We start from the raw sequence: 13,528 nt of genomic DNA, 5'->3' as shown, positions 1-13,528 counted from the left end.
ATGTGTTCAATGTTAGATCATAGTGCACATGGTTAGATCAAAGGTTTCACTTTCAGAGAATATAAACATCAAGGGCCATAAACTGTTTCCATACTTAGCTTTTATTTCATAAACATTCTTCCTGTTTGACAGAGTTAACATTGTATGCAATAATATAATATATAAATAATATGGAATGATCAAATCCTAATCAAAGAAAAATATGCACATTTTCTTTTAATGAGCAAAATAACAAATATAATTTGTATTAATATTATCATCTGCCAGATTTTTATAAAATGTCTGTTCTTGGCAAGTACATTAGTTTTGTTAGCTTCCATATAAGCACACTATACATTTGAGTTACTTTATACAGGACATCTGGGGCCAATTTCATAGCGCTGCTTAACGATCAGCAAATTTTCATGCTAGTAGCAGAAATATTTGCTTAAGCACAGGTTATGAGAAAATTAGGCAACCAGCTTGTTTTTTGACCATGGGTTTCAAGTATTATGTATGCACAAGGGCTCAGTAAAGTAATGAGAAGACATGTTCATGTATTTGGAAACATTAACCAAGACCAGAAAAAATAAGAGAAAATTGATAAACTTGACCTTCACTTTGGACTGTGTATGATATAAATAGAACAAAATAATAATATGCAACCGAATTTATCCCACCAAATATTATTACGAGAGCTAAATTATGTTAGTGCTAGGTTACCATTTTTTATTAATTGTTAATTCATCATTTTACACAAGCAAAATGATTTTCTCCGTCCAAATGCACCACCTCAAGTGTATTTCTGCTACACACTGCAGATTGATGCTCCCTTAATTCATCATTACTTGTGTTCACATTGATGAAAGTTATGCAAACTACATCTATGCCAGCATCTAGCAAGAAAGTTATGCAAACTACATCTATGCCAGCATCTAGCAAGAAAGTTATGCAAACTACATCTATGCCAGCATCTAGCAAGAAAGTTATGCAAACTACATATATGCCAGCATCTAGCAAGAAAGTTATGCAAACTACATATATGCCAGCATCTAGCAAGAAAGTTATGCAAACTACATCTATGCCAGCATCTAGCAAGAAAGTTATGCAAACTACATCTATGCCAGCATCTAGCAAGAAAGTTATGCAAACTACATCTATGCCAGCATCTAGCAAGAAAGTTATGCAAACTACATCTATGCCAGCATCTAGCAAGAAAGTTATGCAAACTACATATATGCCAGCATCTAGCAAGAAAGTTATGCAAACTACATATATGCCAGCATCTAGCAAGAAAGTTATGCAAACTACATTTATGCCAGCATCTAGCAAGAAAGTTATGCAAACTACATCTATGCCAGCATCTAGCAAGAAAGTTATGCAAACTACATATATGCCAGCATCTAGCAAGAAAGTTATGCAAACTACATCTATGCCAGCATCTAGCAAGAAAGTTATGCAAACTACATCTATGCCAGCATCTAGCAAGAAAGTTATGCAAACTACATCTATGCCAGCATCTAGCAAGAAACAAGTTCCTTTCACAAACTTTAATAGGGCTAGCTCTTTAGCAAGCTTATCCATTGTTAATCAAATGTAAATAAATGTTTGTACTTTTCCATTTTAAACTATATGTTTTCTTGTATTATATACCATTTTTATGTACATATTTCAATTGCTAAATGGTGTTTTATGTTAAGTGGAAGGATGTAGTAATAAATAAAATGAAATGAATCATAGAATTTCTTTGTAGAGATACTTTATTCAAGTTGTTTCAATCCCAACAACAGCACTATCGTTCTTCCAAGAAAAATAGACACACTTTAATTCCCTCATTTTACTTACTCAACTGAAACACCATTTATTCCAAATTATTGCTGTGAAAGACTACAATCTGAAATCCTGATTTTTAAACTTAAAATTCTGATCCTAAGTTAGTCCAGCGGTCTGGGACTAAGAGAAAATATTTATCCATTGCTTCACAGAATCGAGTTCGATACAGCTCCGGAGAAACCACTGTTGGCATTTTCCCTGCAAGACAATTAGTTGGGGTTATTTATAAATTGTACCAGTGGCAAACTTAGGATTTATTTTTATTTATTTCTTGTTTATCCTGGGTGATGCATTCAGTAAGAAACTTCACTGATTTCTCATGGATCCCAGCTCACATAAAAACTACAAAAATGGAATAAAAATAAATCTTCAGAGGGTCTTGAAACGAATGTTTTGCCATAATATGTGGGGTGAATAAAATAAAATGTTACAAGTTTGTTAGTAGGTTTTGGGTGTGCCAACCTCCCTTAACCTTAATATCCACAAATAAGTACTAGTATGTTACATAATAAAATCAATCAATGCATACCTTGTCCACCAACAATTCCTGTTGATTTGACCATCATCTCCAGCTTCTTGTCCCACGTAAATGTGCGAATGTAATCTATATAAAATATATAATATAAATGAAAGACTTGCAGTGGAGAAGAAACACAAACCATCAAGTAAATAATTACTTAATAATTAATTATTATGATTATTTAGTGGTTCCTTGTTGTTGGCTAATGATATATAGGGAAGAACATGGATTACTTACCGATGACACCAACTACAAGTTGTTCAGTTTTTGCATCCAGACCCACAAGTAGAGAGTAGTCCATGATAAAGTGCTTTGCAAGAAACATACTGTCGTAATGGACGGCCATTGTTAACGCTGCCTTGCTGTGGCTGCGTATGAATAGTGGTGAATCAACCATATCTAGGAAATCAAAAATGTGGACTGTAACTATAGGGGGTCAGTGTGGTTTAACTGGGAGGTGGTTTTAAAATAGAGGGAAATCCAAAGGCAAATCACTTGCGTGGGATTCAAAGCAAAGAAAACACAAATTATATTGTTTTTTTCCCAATGCAAAAAAAGTAACATCTTTAATATACAGTGCTTGTTAAAATACACATCTGCATCTGAAGAAAAGAAGTTTTTAGGACCTTTAGTTGCAGATGGAATTCAGAGATGATGGTACTTAGTAGAAAAGGGTAGGAGGGAGCGAAACAGGGGAAAATAAGTAACAATGAACAACTAACGTTTCAAGAGGTTTTCATCCATCAGCACTAAGTCTGGTTCCTGTCCCGTCGTCTTAACGTGACGATTTCTAATTGACCCCTTAAGATCAAACACTTGACCCATACGTCGTTGATAGAATAGATTCTCCATTATGAGTAGAACATGTTTCTGAGCCGTGTTAGTGATGGGGTTCTGGTAGCCAACTTTGTAAACGCCAAGAATTTTGGCAAGTGTTGTCGGTCTCTGAAATATGAAGATCGGACGGAGAATATTTTAAACATATAAATGAAAAGTATGAATTTTGTGCAAGGGCTGTTTTTACAAATGACACATCGTATGACTCATGACATCACACTTCAATAGAGTTACAGGCATAAAGAATGCACATCTAAGAATAAAACAAAACAACAAATCATTTCATAATTTACCCAGTCAGTTTCCCTTGTGGTTTATATTGATAAATAAAACAAAATCTCACATTTTAAGACGACTGCATCATACAATAATTAATACATGTATGTTATGGGGAACAAGGGCATGTCTTATAGCAATTACTTGCATTCTTAGTTTACGTCATATGCAATGGGTCTATAGCTAAATGAGCCCAACAATACTACTAATAAGGAATAAGTAGTTACCTGTTCAGTATTCGCCTGCTCAATGTATTTAAAATAATGCGGAGCGAATTCCTTGAAGGATTGGAACTCCAAACGAGATATCTGCTTCAGTACGAACCTATCATCTGGGTACAATGATATAATCACACATTCAAACAAATTATTTTCAAATACTCCTTAATGATTCTGAATAAACTTTGAATGATGTAAAGGTAAATATTGGAAGAAGAAAAAGAATGATAAGTACATAGAATGAACCAATGACAGAACCAATTCTACTCAAAAGAGATTTACACATGGTTCTCCTACAAACGTCACCTGATTGTACTCCCACCATGCGCAGTTTCAAATCCTACTTTTATGTATGGAGGCAATGTTTGATATAAAACCAAATGGGTTGTTAAGTGGGCTCAGTTACCGTAGTCACTCTCAAAACGTCATATTTGGAAGCTCCAATTTGTAAAGCCACTTTGTTACAGCGTGGAGTTATAACAAAGCAAACTCCCAGAGATGACGTCAGCGGCATTGTCCCTTTACGCGCGCCGACAACGGCAGAAGTGTATTTAGTTTTTCAAAACCTTTAGGTTGGGGCCTGATTTTTTAATTGATAATTACGAATATAAGTGTACACATATCAAAATTTCATTAAATAGTAAACAAACACATTATAAACAAGTTAAAATAGCATTTCCGTTAAAAACATTCCGCTCAGGTAGCTGTTTAACAGACATGGGTGCAGGGTAAAACACAAATAATATTCTTTATTTTCAATCCAAATCAACATACATTAAAATCATTGCAAATTAAAATCTCCAACAAATCATATTTGATAATCACCAATTATAGTGTACATAATTTGCTTATACCAAGCCCCTGCTAAAACTCGAGCTGTAGTTCATTTATTCTACTAGCTTCTTGTTCACTTGAGTTAGGGGAAACAACAGATCAATTACACAGATGATCCTACCTTTTGTTCTACTAGCTTCTTGTTCACTTGAGTTAGGGGAAACAACAGATCAATTACACAGATGATCCTACCTTTTGTTTTGAGTTAGGGGAAACAACAGATCAATGACACAGATGATCCTACCTTTTGTTTTGAGTTAGGGGAAACAACAGATCAATTACACAGATGATCCTACCTTTTGTTCTACTAGCTTCTTGTTCACTTGAGTTAGGGGAAACAACAGATCAATGACACAGATGATCCTACCTTTTGTTCTACTAGCTTCTTGTTCACTTGAGTTAGGGGAAACAACAGATCAATTACACAGATGATCCTACCTTTTGTTCTACTAGCTTCTTGTTCACTTGAGTTAGGGGAAACAACAGATCCATTACACAGATGATCCTACCTTTTGTTCTACTAGCTTCTTGTTCACTTGAGTTAGGGGAAACAACAGATCAATGACACAGATGATCCTACCTTTTGTTTTGAGTTAGGGGAAACAACAGATCAATGACACAGATGATCCTACCTTTTGTTTTACTAGCTTCTTGTTCACTTGAGTTAGGGGAAACAACAGATCCATTACACAGATGATCCTACCTTTTGTTCTACTAGCTTCTTGTTCACTTGAGTTAGGGGAAACAACAGATCAATGACACAGATGATCCTACCTTTTGTTTTGAGTTAGGGGAAACAACAGATCAATGACACAGATGATCCTACCTTTTGTTTTACTAGCTTCTTGTTCACTTGAGTTAGGGGAAACAACAGATCCATTACACAGATGATCCTACCTTTTGTTTTGAGTTAGGGGAAACAACAGATCAATGACACAGATGATCCTACCTTTTGTTTTAAGGAACTTTGAGCGTGATTTGCCTCCTTGAGCGAGCCACGAAACAGAACGTGATAACGATCTGATGTAGGTTTCCTCACCAGCTGGGAAAACATACTTGCGAAGTTGAAGAAACTGATCGGCATGATATACCTGGCAGAAGAACTGTGTGTTGGTTGCAGCATCAGTGAATTCTAAATACAGAGAATATGAAGAATATTGACCAGGTCAAAACAAAACGAGGCTTAGTAACTTTTAAGGCTGATGAATGCAGAAAATACTGCTAAGCTTTGCCACGGAAAAATTTAGTAGGGCACCAGTGGCAATAATGAATACATTACGGACTGCCCCCAAATTTAAATCTGAGAAGCGTTATTTCAATTAAGGACTATTCTTCCTGCATGGACATACTTGCTTCAGTTTTTCAGCGATAACTTAAAAATGTGACCACCTTTTGAAATAATTTTCCAAAGTTAGTTTTATTGTATACATCTACATTGATATATGATTAAAACAACTGAATGGTTAAAAAAACAAAACAAAGGTATACTTTGCCTTTAAACTCTTCTACTTACGTAATTCAATGTGCGGTGATGAGAGGTTTCTTTTCTCAGCAAGACTTGATGAGAAGAAATCAAAATCTGTATCGTCTGAAAGAAACAGTCTCAATCATTTTATTCACAGAAAAACAATAGGAATATTGATAATGTGTACAAACACACACTTAAAAAAATCATCACAGACAAAGATTTTCTTAGATTCTTTGAAGTTCTGTACAAAGAGTAAAATGGGATGTACTACAAATACACAAATGCCAACTTTTGCATCTTGCATAAAGAGAAATTATGTACAACAATCAATGATGCAACATGACACAACATAATAAGGACAAAGTTTCCATAATCAGGGAACTTTCTGCAGAATCAGAGAGAGTCGGCAGCTGTGCTAGTAATCTAATAATTAGGGAGGCTAATCATCCATACTCGCAGCCAGGAAACTAAACCAGAAGGATACCGCTACAATGGAGCACAGCCAAAGGGAGAAAAACCACAGAAAGCCCGCAGAAAAAGCATTAAACCCAGGAAAGAACCAATGCACAACTCTATTATATGTGGCTCTAGATGGGAGTCGAACCAAGACCACTGTAGTGGGAGGCGAGCGCTTTACCAACTATCCATCCAACCAATGATGCCACATGTGTAGTAGAGAGCATGCATTTTGAAGTGTATTTCAAAGCATTATTATTGTTGTGTATCCCCTAAAACTTGGAAAATATTGCATCTTCTTTTTATCAAGCATAAGAATAGTTGCTTGAGATTAAACGACTAACACATTCAATACTTGTTTGGCGTCTCCCTCTGGGCTATTTTAAGCAAGATAAAAACATTTAGAAAATTGCAAACTCTCGCTTAACGTAAGTGCTATTTTAACACGATGATACACCACCTTGGCTCATTGGTTAATAATTAGGGAATAACAGTGCGAGTACCCGGTCTTCACTGCGTGGTAATGACAGGGTTGGTGGCTGGCGCTGTTAACGGACCTCGCCTCCGGCTCGGTCCGTTAACAGCGCCAGCCACCAACCAAGGTCATTACCACGCAGTGAAGACCGGGTGCGAACACTGTTATTCCCATTAATAAATACCTTTTTTAGCGAATTATACGGCTACAATTGTCCAAATTTTGTGGCTTTTCTCTCGGCGGTACTTCCAGACATGTTCAGGGGCCATATTTGAGCTTTTGATGGTTCCCATCTCTTTCGTGCGTTAATCACATTGCTGATCTTTGAGACCAGTGACTCTTTGAAATAATGATCTGTTCAGCGCCTTCACTGGGGTCAAAGGAGGCAAATGATTGGACGATAGCTGTTCCTTGTGCATTAAAACGCGTGCATGAGCTCGGCGTCAGTTTATACGCGCGCACATATTACACGCGCGCACTCAAAACTTATACATTTTCAGCGCGTGTACGTGTAAAGTGCGCGAAGTTGCAATGAAACTAACAGGGATATAAATAAGCATGCGATACAGTGCAACGCGCAAGGTTTACACAATGTATGCTGATTTAGTGGCCACTTATTCGCTATTTTCCAAAGCCGGTCTTTATACCACCGTTCACACTCCCACACGTGACCAGGTTTTGACCAATCAGAGACTTGAAACCATCCAAGGTATTTATTAATAAGTAATCTAACTACCTTTACTGTCTACAGCTGAAGACAATGATGTCTCATCACTACCTAAGGTTTGATATTGCACAGCATCAACATGAGAATCATCTTTATGTTGCAGAGTGACAGAACTACTGCTGGAGTTTTCAGGAATCTTACTACGAAGAAATGAAATAACACCCTTGCTGGTCTTTCCTGTAAACCAAACATTGATGTTAAATATAAAAAAGTGTCACAAATGGTATAAAATGCTTGGGTTCCACACAGTCCCAAATCCTTCAAAGTACTCTTCTAGTCAAGTCATGTCTAGGCCACTTTACATGGAGCTTAAACAGTTCCATGGTCAATAATGAGCGAGATATTTTCTTCTTCTATTATTCCCTTTTAGTATTATTATTACTCTAGCTGCTCAAGTGGAGAAACCTTAGTTATGTAATCACAGAAGCATAGCAGTTACTTTGCACAGTTTGTGCAAGGACAAAATGTTGACCAGAGACCGAAATTGCCTGGTATACCCACCCTACCAGGGTTCTCCCCATTCATAGGCTAATAAGCGTGAATTGCGTGCCCATGCATGCACATTTCGGTCAATAGGCAAAAGAAAAAAACACCCTTCTTCATCCACAAGAACAGTCAAGAGAAAACCATAAAGAATGCCTCAGATTGCATAGTAGGACTTTAGCTTTGGCCAAACACCCCAAAACTGGGGTCCAGAATGCCCCACATCTTTGAAAATGTTTGGGTAGAACCCTGCAAACACATGTTTCTTAGCACAAATAACAGCTATTATAACACCCCTTGCAAGTAACAGCTATTATAACACCCCTTACAAGTAACAGCTATTATAACACCCCTTGCAAGTAACAGCTATTATAACACCCCTTGCAAGTAACAGCTATTATAACACCCCTTACAAGTAACAGCTATTATAACACCCCTTGCAAGTAACAGCTATTATAACACCCCTTGCAAGTAACAGCTATTATAACACCCCTTACAAGTAACAGCTATTATAACACCCCTTGCAAGTAACAGCTATTATAACACCCCTTACAAATAACAGCTATTATAACACCCCTTGCAAGTAACAGCTATTATAACACCCCTTACAAGTAACAGCTATTATAACACCCCTTGCAAGTAACAGCTATTATAACACCCCTTGCAAGTAACAGCTATTATAACACCCCTTGCAAGTAACAGCTATTATAACACCCCTTGCAAGTAACAGCTATTATAACACCCCTTGCAAGTAACAGCTATTATAACACCCCTTCCAATAACAGCTATTATAACACCCCTTACAAGTAACAGCTATTATAACACCCCTTGCAAGTAACAGCTATTATAACACCCCTTACAAGTAACAGCTATTATAACACCCCTTACAAGTAACAGCTATTATAACACCCCTTGCAAGTAACAGCTATTATAACACCCCTTGCAAGTAACAGCTATTATAACACCCCTTGCAAGTAACAGCTATTATAACACCCCTTACAAGTAACAGCTATTATAACACCCCTTACAAGTAACAGCTATTATAACACCCCTTGCAAGTAACAGCTATTATAACACCCCTTGCAAGTAACAGCTATTATAACACCCCTTGCAAGTAACAGCTATTATAACACCCCTTACAAGTAACAGCTATTATAACACCCCTTGCAAGTATTCTTAGCACAAGTAACAGCTATTATAACACCCCTTGCAAGTATTCTTAGCACAAGTAACAGCTATTATAACACCCCTTACAAGTATTCTGCCTGCTCATTGGTTTAGAGCGCGTCACATGACATGTCTTAGTTTTGCTAGACGACGGCCGTGTGATAGTGCGTCGGTTTGCCATGCGCTAGTCCGAAGACTAGCACACGGTGTGCAGTACCCAGACGTCCGTTGCGTGTACGAGGATGATAAATTAATAGTCTGTAACCATTTCGGATTGCACGACACTACATGCAGCACAGTAAAAGTGTTTGCAATCTGTATTCGCGTCGTCCGTGGATTGTAGCATTCAGGTCTGTAACTTAATAATAATAGTACAGTATTTAGAAATGTTTGGGGTGTTATAAAACAAATATTGACTGCTTTTACTCGTGCAATGGTTAAAAACTATGACTCCCTCGGCGATCCCCGTAGCGTTCTACTTTCCCTCGGCTTCGCCTCGGGAAAATAGAACGCTCCGGGGATCACCTCGGGAGTCATACTTTTAACCATAGCACTCGAAGCAGTCAAAATTTGTATAATATTAGCCTCTGGCAACAAACGGTCATTGTGCAATTTTATCATTTGCTGTTTTCACTGACTATGCTTTAAATAAGAGTAGAACTCCAGGCCCTGTTTCATCAAGCTGCTATGCCAAGGACGATAATGTAGGAAAATAATTAAAACAAATTGATAGAAACTTCCTCTTGGTGTGAATACGAAGCTCCCTGAATGTACAGATTGTTACATTTAGAGGTTTACAGACTCTCTACATCATTTCAAATAATATATGTTTGAAGATCAGGTCATAATAACCAGGGCCAAGTCTTCTGATCTCTGTGATGGCAAGTTTGCCTCTTTCAAGAAAATTTGAAAGTGCAGGAAGAACAATGAAAATAATGAAATAAGTACAAATCCTCACAATCACATGCCTGTATGCACCAAAGAGTATCAAGTATGCAGGAAAATGGCGCTAAGCAGAAATGAGTTACTAGCCAAAGGATCATACATTTGACTAGTTTTCTGCCAATCTTTGCCTAGATCAAACAAACTTGTTCAGCAATCTTTTCTGTTTAACAGCTTGATGGAAACCTTGGCCCAGCATTTCAAGCAGAAAAACTCTGACAGAAAAATTGAAAGCAGAGAAAGGAAGCATATCATACGTGTGAGTGCAGGTCGTTTTGGATGGTCCTTCCCATCGTTTGCTCCTTGGCTACTCTCAAACGGCATGTGACGTCTTGGGATGGGGCTTGTATTCTTAAGATCATGAAGTACGTCTGCCTGAGCAGCGGCCTCGCTTGGTGGAAGTAGGTCAGGTTGCTGAAGTTCATACAGCTGAGTTTTGTATTGCTCAGAGCTATGTGGAAATTCAAAGTCAATAATTGTATTATATATGCTTTATTTATGGGCCTAGATGGTAAACAAATTGTCAAGAATTTTGTATCGGGTATAGAGAAATGTGTCTTTTATCCTTATACCAATCCGTATAATGCACTGTATACTCAGTACTTTTCCCCCAAGTTCTGTGAAAAAAACTACACAGGCAAATCACTTGGGTGGGATTAACACCAAGACCTTTGCATTGATAGAGCAGATGTCTTACCACTAAAACACCCAGCTAGTGGCTAGAGGCAATTCAAATAAGACATGAGAATGAAAAACAACTTATACTCTTTATCTGTGATCTATTGTGATTGTTGCGCAACCCGCTGCTAAAAATATAGGCTTTGGAGGGTCGTTAAATATAGGCTTTGGAGGGTCGTTAAATGGCAATTACCTCAATGCGTATGCAATAATAGAGCTTGGTTCCTGGTCATATATGATGATTGGAGTTACAGTGCACTGAGGTAAGATATGATGCTCCTCTGGTGGACTGTAAAAGAAGAATAAAGACCAATAAAATGATGGATAAATTGCACTTTTTGTTTTCACTTTTAAACAGTCTAGAGCAAATACAATGCGTGCTGTTATCGTTGGTGATTGAACAATGCACTCCACAGGTCCTATCCAGTCTTAGAGATCAATGTTTTAACCACAGCTTAAGTAAGCAGTCAACATTTGTATACTATACTCACTAGGGTGAATCCACTCTCCCCATATCACTACTAGACATGAGTGTATTGAAGAATGCTTTCATAGCACTATTAGCTTGCTTGCTTTTGTAGGATGAGCTTTGTGTGGATTGAGTCTGGTCAGCCTTGGAGGATGGGAAAAACACATCAGGCTGATCCGCACCTAACAAAATAAATTGAAATCATCGCATAAATCGTCATAAATTTTGTATCAACTTGCTAACTACACATAACATGACTTAAGAATTTTTAATAGATGTTAAAACAAAATGAATATGACTAAGGGAGTTACTAAAAAACACGGAATGGTAGGAATATTGGATTGGGTAAGTATTCCAGTGCATACTTGTAAACCAAACTGTTTGACCGCTGGAAAGTTACATTGGAACATTCAAAATACTAATGCCTGTTTTTACTCATGCAGGATTGCTCCTATATTTCAGCACAATGATATGGGGAACATTCAAGTGTTCCAGTGGATTGAGGGAGTGTGCTCAAACAAATATTCTTTTGCGCGGGGAGAACACTGTGGCAGGCATAATAATTTACTCACTTGGGCTTACACATTAATGAAATCGATCTTAATATACAAAGATGACATACCGTCCGATGATGAGGTTGTAATGGATGACTGTTTACCGTTCTCTTTGCTGCTTGTATCTTCAGTTTTACTCCCTGGGGTCACAGCACCTCCTTTGGTAGGAGACTTAGGCACTTGAGTGACATTGACCTCTCTAGTAGGCGATCCTAGGGTGAGTCTAGCCTCCTTCGTTGGGGAGGGACTAGCAGCTGCTGTAAAATTACCCCAAATTTGAAACGTTTTACAAGGATATCATTAAAAAATTGCTTTTAAATGTATGCTTAAGTAATTCATTTTCATCGCTAACCCCCCCCCAAAAAAAACCAAAAAACCAATGATTGTTTTTGAAGTCTTAGAACCTGATTTCATCATATATGTGGCATCAATTTATTACAACTTGTGTATTACTTGAGATAAAAAAACAATCCAAAATTCAAAAATCAATTAAATGATGCTAAATTATAAAGCGCATTTTCAACAAAAAGAAATTGACAAAATAATTCATTCATTATATGTTTGTAAAGCTTGCAAGAAAAATACTTTGAAAGCAATTTTCAGATATGTCATGCAAAGCCCCCAACAAAATTCATACCGAATGAACAGTCACTGAGAAGATACATAAAACCAAAAGAAATGTTTAAAGGACCTGGTTCCGGATCTGGCATCTCAATGATAGCAAGGTCATGATCAACAGCATCAATGGATGGCTCTGTAACGGGTCTGTAGGCCAGACCAGCATACATGCCTGGTGATATCCCATAGCTAGGTCTGTTATTGATGTAGAGTTGATCGTGATAAGCACGAGGTCTTGGTAAGATGGTGTCTGCGATAAGATGAAAATACCACACAAAGAGAAAGAAGGAGGGTTGTTGTGCTGGTTAGTGTGTGTGTGTGGGGGGAGGGGGGAGGGGGGATGGTATTACTAAAAACCATGAACCGTTAAGACCTTCCTCATGGGTGAGTTTCAAAGGTCGTATCCAATAACTGTCTCAGTCATTGGCCAGTCATTAACCTGTGTTTGTATGGTTGTTGGTCAACTCACTAGTAAAGTAGTATCAAGAGTAAAGGGGTCAAGATAAAGGGGTTATAAAGCCTGGTTCATACTTCTACGCCGAAATTAGAAAACAGTTGGAAAACGATGCATACCTGTAATTGTTTACACTTCATATTTTCAAGAAGCATCTAAAATCACACCTGTTCTAACAATGATTGTTTGGTTGCTTATGATTTCAATTTGCAATTTTGTATGATATCATTTTCATGCTTCTTTTGCTGTATTATCACAAACCGCTGTGATCTTGATGAAATGGAGGTATATAAAACATTATTGTATGGTATTGTTTACATCAAGAAATTCGCTTTGCATGTGCTTTCGCCCGAAGTATGAACTGTGCTTTACAAGGTAAGAGGGTCTCACAATATAACAGGGAGTCTGGGTTCTAGATCTATGTGAACGACACACTGAAAATACATCTCAATCAAGCTGCAACCACATTGTGAAAAATACTGCCTGATTCGAAGGGTACCAGACTATTTATGCATCCATTGTAATGACCATTGTACGTAC

At 37.5% G+C, this 13,528-nt stretch overlaps 1 protein-coding gene across 1 annotated transcript in view; it reads right to left on the bottom strand.

Moving 5' to 3' along the window:
- Window positions 1-82: 82 nt before the first annotated feature.
- The window catches only part of LOC117291920 (1-phosphatidylinositol 3-phosphate 5-kinase-like), a 67,761-nt gene continuing 54,315 nt past the window's right edge, over window positions 83-13,528 (bottom strand). Inside the window, exons 27-39 of the mRNA XM_033773926.1 lie at window positions 12,608-12,784; window positions 11,985-12,173; window positions 11,385-11,544; window positions 11,087-11,182; window positions 10,473-10,666; window positions 7,633-7,800; window positions 6,011-6,085; window positions 5,447-5,629; window positions 3,673-3,776; window positions 3,055-3,277; window positions 2,570-2,731; window positions 2,342-2,416; window positions 83-2,010 (exon numbers count right to left, since the gene is read on the bottom strand). Coding sequence (XP_033629817.1) covers window positions 1,895-2,010; window positions 2,342-2,416; window positions 2,570-2,731; window positions 3,055-3,277; window positions 3,673-3,776; window positions 5,447-5,629; window positions 6,011-6,085; window positions 7,633-7,800; window positions 10,473-10,666; window positions 11,087-11,182; window positions 11,385-11,544; window positions 11,985-12,173; window positions 12,608-12,784 — 1,922 coding nt within the window. The 3' untranslated portion in view covers window positions 83-1,894. The remainder of the gene's footprint in view (window positions 2,011-2,341; window positions 2,417-2,569; window positions 2,732-3,054; window positions 3,278-3,672; window positions 3,777-5,446; window positions 5,630-6,010; window positions 6,086-7,632; window positions 7,801-10,472; window positions 10,667-11,086; window positions 11,183-11,384; window positions 11,545-11,984; window positions 12,174-12,607; window positions 12,785-13,528) is intronic.

The sequence above is a fragment of the Asterias rubens genome, chromosome 6 (assembly GCF_902459465.1).
Source record: "Asterias rubens chromosome 6, eAstRub1.3, whole genome shotgun sequence".
Lineage (NCBI taxonomy): Eukaryota > Metazoa > Echinodermata > Asteroidea > Forcipulatida > Asteriidae > Asterias > Asterias rubens.
This window is presented reverse-complemented; position numbering and strand designations above follow the sequence as displayed.